A 12,003-nucleotide genomic window follows, 5' to 3' on the forward strand; every position below is an offset into this window, starting at 1 on the left:
CTTGCTTTTATTGAATGGATTTTTATTTATCTCTCATCTCCTTTTTTCCCTTCACACAAAAACTGACATTGATAATAAGGAAAAGTTGTGAAATGGAGTTTGCTACTACTAACCACTTTCACTTAAGGAAATGTTTTGTTTTTTATTGAGACTTCCAGTATCAGTCACTTCCAGCTGTTTTTAAGTTACCCTATTCTACTTCATGCTAAAAAAGTTAATCCATAGACCTATTATACACTCACCGGCCACTTTATTAGGTACACCTTACTAGTACCGGGTTGGACCCCTTTTGCCTTAATCCTTCATGCCATAGATTCAACAAGGTACTGGAAATATTCCTCAGAGATTTTGGTCCATATTAACATGATAGCATCACACAGTTGCTGCAGATTTGTTGGCTGCACATCCATGATGTGAATCTCTTGTTCCACCACATCCTAGAGGTGCTTTATTGGATTGAGATCTGTTGACTGTGGAGGCCATTTGAGTACAGTGAACTCATTGTCATGTTCAAGAAACCAGTCTGAGATGATTTGCGCTTTTTTTGACATGGTGTGTTATCCTGCTGGAAGTAGCCATCAGAAGATGGGTACAATGTGGTCATAAAGGGATGGACAAGGTCAGCATCAATACTCAGGTAGGCTGTGGCATTGACGCAATGCTCAGCTGGTACTAATGGTCCCAAAGTGTGCCAAGAAAATATCCCCCACACCATTACATCACCACCTCCAGCCTGAACCGTTGATACAAGGCAGGATGGATTTAAGCTTTCATGTTGTTGATACCAAATTCTGACCCTACCATCCGAATGTCACAACAGAAATCGAGACTCATCAGACCAGGCTATTTTTTTCCAATCTTCTATTGTCGAATTTTTGTGAGCCTGTGTGAATTGTAGCCTCAGTTTCCTGTTCTTAGCTTACAGGAGTGGCGCCCGGTGTGGTCTTCTGCTGCTGTAGCCCATCTGCCTCAAGGTTTGATGTTTTGTCTGTTCTTCTGCATAACTCTGTTGTAACGAGTGGTTATTTGAGTTACTGTTGCCTTTCTATCAGCTCTAACCAGACTGGCCATTCTCCTTTGACCACTGGCATCAACAAGGCATTTGCGCCCACAGAACTGCCACTGGATATTTTCTCTTTTTAGGATCATTCTCTATAAATCCCAGTCATGGTTGTTTGTGAAAATCTCAGTAGATCAGCAATTTCTGAAATACTTAAACCAACAACCATTTCACGTTCACAGTCACTTAAATCACCTTTCTTCCCCATTCTGATGCTTGGTTTAAACTGCAGCAGATCGTCTTGACCATGTCTACATGCATAAATGCAATGAGTTGCTGCCATGTGACTGGCTGATTAGGAGATTATGTTAAGGTATACCTAATAAAGTGGCCGGTAAGTGTATATTGTACTACAAACAATTTAAATAAACTGTTTTGTGGTGTCAATAGTTAGGCTAAATCTTTCTTGCAATTTGTTGTTATTCTAGCTATTTTGCAAATGAATCAGTCATTATTTCCATGTTGCAAAAGGTACTGCAATATAGTAAAAGCTGTTTTCCATCACGTTTAATGCCTCACTAACACACAATAGTTGGATGGAAAATTTAAAAAAGTAAGCTTGTGCACCTGATTTAATATACTAATGTTAAGATAATGAAAATGAGCACTCTCACAAACGAAATATAAAACTTTACACTAGATGTCACTCTTGCACTTTTGTTGCCAAGTGCAGGACAACATGTAAATAAACAAACTTCCGTTATTACAAACCTAGCCATTACATATATTTATATATGAATTCAGTCATAATTTGATCTGCTTGAGCCACAAGACATTTGATACAAAGATGATAAAATATAATGGTAAAGAGCTAAATATAGTCATTATGTAGCAACTAAATAATTCCATGCACCCTGGCAAATAGTGGGCTTGTCTTATGTTCATTTATTTTAAATGCAAACAGATTTAAACTTTTTCAACAAGGTTAACAACAGATTTGAACAACAGATGTATAATGGAGTAAATAGCATTAGTCAGAAATCGAAGTATACAAACAGTACCCATGCTCAACTTTCCAAAAGCATTTTGTGTAATTTTGCCTTCACTGGGCCTGATCATTTTTAAGGAGCCATTATTAAAAGAAATATTGTGATAAAAAGACTGTAAACATTTTTAGTTACTATCATTTCCATTTCAATACAGTCCACTATTATATTATGATGATTGGCGGTTTCCATCAACCCTGTAAGGTAATTCAGAAATCTATTAGTTTACAATTCATGCAGACATGCAAACATTACATCGCTGATGAATAATGTTTGCTTACTTACAAGTTTAGCTTTTCTCTCATCAGTTATCAAGCCGTGCTCAGATGTCTGTGTAATTCACATCTTTTCTAAAAAATAAAATGAAGATAATAAAATATAAAATATGTAGTTAAAAGAGTATATTGCATGCTAATGTACAGTAGAGCAAATTAATACCGATAAATAGGTTGGGAGCATTTTTTAAATTTGTAAAAATTCAGATAGGAAATAAATAATAGGTAAGTTATATATTAATATATAATAAATATATAATAATAATATATAAAATATATAAAGGTTTCTAAAATAATATTACACAGCAAGTTTTCAATTTTAATAATATTTTTTATGAGCATTAAACCTGCATATTTCTGAAGGATCATGTGACACTAATGACAACCGCAGTAATCATGCTAATGCTTCAGCTTTGCCTTCATAAGGATGAATAACATAATAAAGTATTTAAATAGAAAAGAGTATTTTTTTATTATTATTTTACAACAGTGGTCTTAAACTCAATTCCTGGAGGGCCACAGCTCTGCAAAGTTTAGCCAAGTCATTAAGACAAGTCATTTCACTCGGCGGCCATCTTTGAAACGCTTCTCCGGCAGTATGCTCGGGCATTCTGTCCGAATGAGGAAACATCAAATTCACCAAAACTACTTGCCAAGCTCATGATTAAATTTAATTTTAGGAATCACCAAAAAAAAAACTAAACAACAACTCTCTCACAAGTTTAGTTTCTAAATGTTCGTATCACACAAAATCTGCAGTGACTCACGTCTTGTCCAAGCCCCTCCCCCGAAGTATTGTCAGTTTATACCGACCGATAACTGGCTTCTTAATAGTCTCTAGTGGTATTGAACACCTTGATTGGTTGGATCAGCTGTGTTTGATTAGGGTTAGAGCAAAACTCTGCAGAGCTGTGGCCCTCCTGGAATCCAGTTTGAGACCCATGTTCTTTAATATTGCTGTTTAAACTATTCCTTTGCCGTGGTGATCAAAAGAGTTGATTAATACTAACACAAAACTAGAGAATTTATTCACTCATATTTCTATACTAATTATCAAATCAGCAACAAATAAGACTATTCTTAATGTATAATATTAGTATGTACAGTACCTCGTGCCATTCGAGTGTCTTTACAGGTAGAGCCAGATGACAGAGCCGACAGGTGCTTATTTTTTCCAGGTCTGTGTCACTGTTTTTATCTCCCTTTGTCTTGTGCCGCGATGAGAACGAGAATTCTGCAGCATCTGAATCACTGTTGTTTCCAGCTTTGGGCTTTTTGTCATCATTATTATCATCATCATCATAGTTATCATCATAAGAGCCTACATACTGTAAATCACGGGGGCAATTTCCCTAATAAAGAAATAGTAGCAAAAAAATGGAAAATGACAGATTTTAAATTACATTTACACAATTTCCTGAAATATATCAAACACATTTTTAAGTGTTTGTTTCATTTTGTACCTTGTGTATCTCCAGGCTGGCTGAGGGAATGTATTTCAGACAATTATCACACTGCAACATGGTCCCCTCTAGAGAAAACAGATATGCTAGATTAGTATTTTGCACTCAAAATATGCCTGAATTATTAAAAAAAGGCTTTAAAGCAGTGCTGGGATTACTTTATGGTTGTCTGATCTATTAGGTAATATAATCTAAATAAAATATAAAAATCTTTATTTATAATATAAAAATATACATATACTGTATGATAAATCATTATTTTGCACTCCAAACAGGCCTTAAGCATTTTAAAAGACTTAAAAGAAGTGTTGGAATTTCTTTATAATTAAAATAATTAAAAATCTTTTAATTTTGACCTAACTCATTCATCACATTGAATTCAATAGGCATATACTGTAGGTATCAATTTGGACCCTCCTCGCCCTTTGGAAGTGCACGCAAAGTAGATTAGCTTTTGCAGTGAAGTAAATAGCATGTTTTTTATTGTTTGTAGACGTTGTTTTTTTGGCATTAAGGACATTGTTTACAAAAACCAGCAAAGGTTTGTGAAGTAAGACTTGTTTAAATTACCACATGAAAAATGTATTACAGTATTTAAACTAAATGCTATATTGTTTTTGAAACAAAGTCTAGTCAAATACTTTAATTATTTGCTCTGGTATATATAATCAAATTACCTAAAACTGTACTAAGTTTTCTACTTATACTACAATGCACATAAAACATACACAGGGAAAAAATACTATGGAAGTCAATGGGTCGTAGCAACAAGCATTTTTCAAATTATCTTATTTTGTGTTTAACAGAAGGAACACCAATAGGCTGCATCTGAAATCACCTTCTACTTGAGTATGTACTACATTAGAATTTTAACATAGTCAGAAAAATAAGTTCTGTACAGTATGAATGCGAGAATTATGAAAGGAATACGGATATACTTTATCCACCATTTGTCATTGTCATGTGACCTTCCCATGTCAGTCGCATTCCTTCACCAACCCTCATTAATTCTCCTACACAGCATCATAGGATAGCATAGCGTCCACTGGATCCACACATCAGAATCTCGCTGGATGTAGTAGGTCATCCAGGTAACTTCTCAGGTAACTGTTTTGTGAATACTATATAGTCTTCTTGACTTTCTTACTCTTTTTAACATACAATATAGTAGGGAAATATGCAATTTCAGACGCAGCCATAGATTACAAAATTTTAATTTATGGGCAAACTATCCCATTAATGCATAATATAATATGACACTATAATACTACTAAGAGTTGTTAATACTATAATATACACAGTAGTAGTAGTAGTAGTAGTAGTATACAATATATAATATTAGCATTGATATTGCAATATAATCATTCGCAATAGTCTGACTTTTTGTTTAGAGTATAAGCAATGTTGTATCTGGATTTTATAAAACGACTTGTTTATAAAACGAAGACTATGCAGTTTTATTTTACATTCATTCATTCATTTTCTTGTCGGCATAGTCCCTTTATTAATCCGGGTCGCCACAGCGGAATGAACTGCCAACTTATCCAGCAAGTTTTTATGCAGTAGATGCCCTTCCAGCCGCAACCCATCTCTGGGAAATATTTTACATTTGATTATTCAATTAGTGTATACCTGAACATAGATTGACATCTCAAAAAAAAAAAAAAAAACTATAAAACGCTGTTTATATAATTAATATCTTTTTCTTTATTAAATTTATCTGTGCCTGTAGATTGTTTCTTACTTTATGCAGATGCACTCCCCTACAGAATCATTCCAAGCAATCTAAAATAATAAAACCTTTCCAAATAGTTATTCAACACATCTGGTGAAATTATATTTATATCGCAATTTAAATTGCAGAATATGGAAATATCGCAATGTAAGATTTTTCAAATATCATGCAGCCCTATACAGTAGTATAATACACTTTACTATAGTATGATCAGGGTCATTTTTTCTCACTTTTTTGGGATAGCATTTATCCACCACTTTGATTTTTTTCAACTTTGCTGAACTTTTGCATTCACTAACAGCTTAATTACAGTACAAACAACATACTGTAAAAAGGTAATATCAAAACACTCTACAATAGAGAAAACTGATCAATGAGTACTCAGTAGGCTTGGGATGATAACTGTTTTCAAGGTATAACGCAGTTTGGAAAAGTCAAGGTTTTAAAACCGCCAAAATTTTCTGTTTGTTTTGTTTTTTTAGGACAATAACATCTTCAGCAGAAATGATATTCAAAGATGCTGTTTTAAATTGTAAATCTGTGTTTTTGAAACTAATGAAGAGGGCAGAAGTCAATGACTAATCTGAATTATTTAGCTTGACATGTTTACTGTTTCAATATATTTTAAATGTTTTTCAAAATAAAATATATTGGCAGTGTCCGAAATCGCCTACTACTCAGTAGGTACTGCATTTGAATATGAATTAAACACTCGACCGTTAGAAAAGTATGTTCTATACAGAATTATTGTGAGTAGTATGAATGGAGCCATGACCTACTAGAGATGCCATTTTGTCATCATCACATGAAACTCGCGTCAGTTGCGTTGCTTAACTACCATTTATGAATTCTCTCGTGGTGCATCAATAAATCCCGTCCTTCGGATGTGCACTTCAGAATCTCGCCAGAAGTAGGTAGTTAAAGTAGGTTGTTATCTATGTACTTCTATAAAATCTGGCATACTACTTGGCTCACATACTGTTTTTAGTGTACTATATGGTATGGAAGTATGATTTCTGATGCAGCCATTGTGAACAAAGTGGAAAAAAGTATTTTACCCAGACATTTAAAAAAAAGCATATTTTAGAGCAGTGATCACAATACCATGAGACTGTGATATTTTTATCCAAGATTATCATACCGTTAGAATCTTATACCAGCCCATGTCTAGCAGCACTGCAGATAGCATATGCATAATGTTTAAAACTAACCATCTAAGTCAGATGAATCATCTTTGGAGACTAAATCCCTGGACGTTGTCTGAGTGGTAGCGGGGCAGATTTGAGCATGATCAATCTGGTCCGTCATTTTGACATACTGGTCACAGTCAGAGCAGCGCTCCGTGCGACTCCCGCAGGACACTTTGTGCACTTTCAGAGTGCTCAGAGGAAGCTCAAGCTGACAAAACTCACAGATCTCAGACCTCTCTGGGCATTCATTTTTCTAAAAGATAGAAACAGTAGACATGGAGAGACAACATAGGAGATAAGTGAGAAAACACTCAGACATTACATTTTGAAAGACTGACTCAAAAAAGTATAGGTGTGATATTAAATATTCATCACCTCATGGTCTAGCAGGTGCCGTTGCTCCATCTTTTTCTTGCACTTCTTACATTTTACCTGCAAGATACAAAAAGATGATTCCACAGGCACTGTGTTTCAGAAATGGGAGATTGCAATGATAAGTAATGAGCAAGTCAAGTAGAACACATTCAACAAAATGCACCACAAATGATCTTTTTTGACACACGGGGCCACGAGGCTGTAAAGAGCAGATGAGATCAGAGTGTTAAGTAGTGTTGAGCGGTGTGGTTGTGACCTCTGCATGCTGTTCAGTTTTGTGCTCCTCCAGCTGATCTCGATGGACAGTGTCATTGCAGTCAGGGCATTTACACAGAAACCTCTTGCAGTGTGGTTCGTGCAGGTCAAAGTTTGCCTTGGCTACATCCTTATTGCTGCATGAAAACATCAGAAGCTCATTAGACAGATTGGAGCATGGAAAAGCTGTTTTGTTAATCAAGTAGTTTCAAATCCTAACTTCGACACTAGCATTTTCACAAATTTCACTCTGAATTTGAATGACTTTGAAACACAAAATATTTTGTGAAGAACACCCTAGAAACCTTTTAAAAATATTCTGAATGTGCGCAAAATATGATAATTTATTGTAATAACTGGTTGCCATGTTGAATTAAATCAAAATGAGTGGTGGAATTAATTTATTGTGACCTTGATTAAATAAAATTAACAAATCAATAACAGGCCCATAGGCAGCCTGGTGAAAGGTGGGGTTCTTTTTTCTTAAAAATACCTTTTTGCAGTTATTTGCCTCATTTTTTATTCAATTGGGAAGTTTAAATAGGTTGCATTTTAGTGACATTTTAAGCACTTTTTTTGCTGGATTAGCTGGTTGGATGGTCATCATAACAACACTTTTTGATGTGCCAAAAACATTTTCTAAACATTTAGAATGAAGAAATATGAGAACAATACTGATTTTTTAAATACAAATGTATTGCATCATATATCATTAGAAAAAAACTAGGAATCTGTTAAAGTTTTAAATTAAAAACAAGACTATTTCATTTAAATATCATTAATTTAAATAACAAACTGGCCAGCACATTCAATTTTCCTCAGTCACACTGAAGCGACAGCCAACAGAGGATTATGCTTCGTGTTAAAGCTTTCTTCTATGGGTTATATCACAATTTCTTATGGCATAGCAGTCAAATGGGACAAATGAGCTCATGTATGGGAGAACTTCTGGACCTTTGTTGGTAAGGAGTGCGTCTTTCAAACCACCCAAACCCCCCCCCCTGCCAACAGGCCTGAATAAGTCAATAATAATAATTAGTGGTCATTGTTAACAAAACCAGTGAATACATTTTTAGTCCAAATTTTGGATCTTTTTAATGTATTTTTTACTGTGACAATGATTATAATGTGTAGCATTTTACATGATGAATTATTTAAAATGTAGCAATACATATGAAAAAGGAAACTATTACAGTATATAACAGATAACATTAATCCACAGGCCCAAAAGACAATGCAATTTAGGATATTTATATTTCATTTTTGAAAAACTGCATTTTTTAGACAGTTGACAGTGTGAGGCTAAGTAAGATAGATCTTTTTAAATAAATTTATGAATGAAGTCAGAGATCTGTATGATTCAAATCTTTTGTTCAACACATTAGCGAACCAGACACAAACTAGTTTTGTATGATTACATGCGTTTGCGTACAATTTGTCGTACATTCTCCAGTTCTGTTGAAATTTATCTGAAAATATGCAAGAGGTCCCTCTTAAATCACATATTCTTTGTTCATCAAAAGTCTCAAGGGATGGAAGGACATTAAGGTGAGTAAATGAGGGCTGAAGTGGGCGAACTTTAACCTTAACGATCAACGTAAACCACCTGAGAATGTTTACGTCATTAGTAATGGTGGAAAAATCCTTAAACCTCACTTAAAATGTAAGCGATTCAGTAAATAAACAAAACAAATCACAGTTTTATTTTATACAATTTGAAATGAACAAATTATGTCGAATATTACGTTACAGTCAGAACTGGCTCTATAAGAAGATAACGTTACTTGATTTCATCTCGCCATAGTTTTAAACACCGTAAATATATCCTTTATAATTGAGTAAATAATAAAAATGTTTTTGTTTTCGTTTTGCTGTTGTTAGTGTAACTTAACCAGACAGGAACATGACGTCGTGAACATGTAAGTGATCTTTTAACACGGCGATATTTATGTTAACGTTATATAAATAGACGTCTTACAGAACCAAACAAAAATGCTGTAAAACACTCACCAGTGAGTACATAAAACAAGCTCTTCTTCTGTGTCCATACTTAAACTAGAAAGTGAGACGACTTGGGACTTTCACTTATCCAGAACAGAAAGCGGAACCGAAACTTACCAGGTGACGTAAACATCTCTGATTTATAAACATATCTTGTTATGTGTTGTGATAAAGAAATGCAGACACTTCACTTGACATTTTTAACATGCACTATGTCTCATCTAGTATAAATGATACAAAGGTCCTGCCCATGAGGTATTTGGTCCACAGTAACCAGGTAGCATAAATCCTTTGACGGCTCTTCATCACCATGGTTACAATAATGCAACTAAATATCTGTACACACCACTGATCTGTATTAGAGAAATGTCAGTGTGTATATCAGCAGCACACACACACACACACACACACACACACACACACGGTTTGGGTTTATTTTTGCCTTTAAAACTGATTAATTCTTCACAGCATAGATTTAGGATAGATTGAGATGCTGTAAACATTCCCTGGATAATTTTAGGCACATTTTTAATGAAAGCATCACACAGATTGTTGGCTGCACGTCCATAAATAGAAAAAAGGAGACAAATGTAATTAGTTCCAGTTTATTATAACACTTGCCTTTAACAAAAATTACCCATCAAATTAAAGTATATATCAAATAGCTACTTAAAGGTAGAATAAAATATTCAAATATTAAAGTCTGCATTAAATCAAAATGTACACTGTTAACAAATTAACCCTTGAAAGAAATCCACTGGAAAAAACAAAAAACAAAAACATTTTGATATCTTTAATGAGCCTGCCATTTGTCAATTACTTCGCTCTAAAATTACCCAACTATGACGCTTTCTGCTACTGAGAAACCCGGAAATGTGAAAAGGGTCTATAACCACAATTGTTACTTATCATTATTCTTTGTTTTTGTTATAATTAAACAGTCAGACAAATATGTGTTAAAAAATTACATTTTCCACTAACTGTTTACTTTTCGCATGTCATGATTTTCCCAAGTACGATGCGATCCTGGATCAACATCTGTGTTGATCCTGGAACATCATTTTTGTTCAAAATTGTGATCCATACCTATTTCCTACCCCTAAACCCAAACATAACAGTAAATTATTCCCAAAATCAGAAAATAATAGTTGGATGACAATTACGCAGAAGTGCATAAAACAAACTGTAAGCCTAAACTTAACTGTAAACGAACCCCTAATTCTGATTGGCTGATTGGAATGTTGTTCCAGGATCCACATAGATGTTTATCCAGGAACACGTCCTACTTGGTGAAATCAGGTTGGCGGTTTACTTTCATGCAAGCCATACAGTAACCAGCGATATTTATGTGATTATACAGTAGATATTAGTAAATCTGAACATTCCATTGCAATATAGCCTACCACTAAATTAAGTTCTGTAAATGTAATGTGTGTCTCTGTACATTTGTGAAGTGTGTATCAGTCAGTTATTTTAATGCATTTTTGGCAAAATGTTGATTCCGTTGTGTGACTGTGCTACCTTGCTACTATGGATGGATCCATGCTTTCATGTTGGTTTTGCAAAATTCTGACCCTGAATGTCGCACATGTCAAGGTTTGGCATGATTTGTGTTCAGAGGGGCTCATCTGCTTGAGGGCTGACCTTGGTTGTGACAAGTGAGCATTTGAGTTCCTTTTGCCTTTCTATCAGTAGCCTAATCTTGACCTCTGACATCAACTAGACATTTTTACTCACACAATTGAAGCTTATTGGAAATTTTCTCCTTTTTACTTTTGTATGGGGGGATGTGTATATAGATGAGTGGTAGAGCTGTGGTGAGCATCGAATGAAAAATCGATTTCACATTGATTCAGAGAAGGGCTGCACACAATACTAGGACAATATGCGATATTGTTGAGTGTTGCAATCATGATATACATTGCAATAATGATATATTTACTTGTCATTTATTTTCTCAAACCTGTTTGAGTTTCTTTCTTCTGTTGTACACGAGATACTTTGAAAAAAATGCTGAAAATCTGTAACCATTGATTTCTGTAGTATTTGTTTTTTTTCTACTATGGAAGTTCATGGATTTAGGTTTCTAACATTTTTCAAAATAACTAATGTCTTTTGTGTTAAATAGAAACATTTTTTCAAAGTTTTGAAACCACTTGAGTGTTCGCAAATACACTACCTGACAAAAGTCTTGTCGTCGATTTCAGTTGTAAGGGCAACAAATAATAACTTGACTCCTAGTTGATCATTTGGAAAAGTGTCAGAAGACAGATTTTTCTGATGAATCATCTAAACTACATCCCAATCATCACAAATACTGCAGAAGACCGATTGGAACCCGCATGGACCCAAGATTCTCCTTAAAAATCAGTAAAGTTTGGTGAAGGAAAAATCATGATTTGTGGTTACATTCAGTATAGGGGCATACCAGAGATCTGCAGACTGGATGGCAACATCAACAGCCTAAAGCAGTGGTCACCAAACTTGTTCCTGGAGGGCCGGTGTCTTGCAGATTTTAGCTCCAACTGTAATCAAACACACCTGAACAAGCTAATCAAGGTCTTACTAGGTATACTTAAAACATCTAAGCAGGTGTGTTGAAGCAAGATGGAGCTAAATCCTGCAGGGACACCGGCCCTCCAGGACCAGGATTGGTGACCCCT

At 34.8% G+C, this 12,003-nt stretch overlaps 1 protein-coding gene and 1 long non-coding RNA gene across 2 annotated transcripts; one reads left to right on the top strand and one right to left on the bottom strand.

Annotated features, from left to right (window-relative positions):
- Positions 1–1,924: 1,924 nt before the first annotated feature.
- On the bottom strand, positions 1,925–9,638 carry xaf1 (XIAP associated factor 1). The gene is made up of 8 exons (NM_001076647.2): positions 9,350–9,638; positions 7,341–7,476; positions 7,085–7,141; positions 6,731–6,962; positions 3,785–3,852; positions 3,431–3,673; positions 2,332–2,396; positions 1,925–2,243 (listed from the first exon to the last, which is right to left on the bottom strand). Exons 1-7 carry the CDS (start codon positions 9,385–9,387, stop codon positions 2,358–2,360), a joined length of 813 nt encoding a protein of 270 aa, NP_001070115.2. The 5' UTR covers positions 9,388–9,638; the 3' UTR covers positions 1,925–2,243; positions 2,332–2,357.
- On the top strand, positions 8,760–11,462 carry LOC141377862 (uncharacterized). The gene is made up of 3 exons (XR_012390901.1): positions 8,760–8,887; positions 9,221–9,258; positions 9,399–11,462. It is a non-coding gene; the product is annotated as an uncharacterized lncRNA (long non-coding RNA).
- The last annotated feature ends 541 nt before the right edge of the window (positions 11,463–12,003 follow it).

Source organism: Danio rerio, chromosome 15 (assembly GCF_049306965.1).
Source record: "Danio rerio strain Tuebingen ecotype United States chromosome 15, GRCz12tu, whole genome shotgun sequence".
In the NCBI taxonomy this organism is placed as follows: domain Eukaryota; kingdom Metazoa; phylum Chordata; class Actinopteri; order Cypriniformes; family Danionidae; genus Danio; species Danio rerio.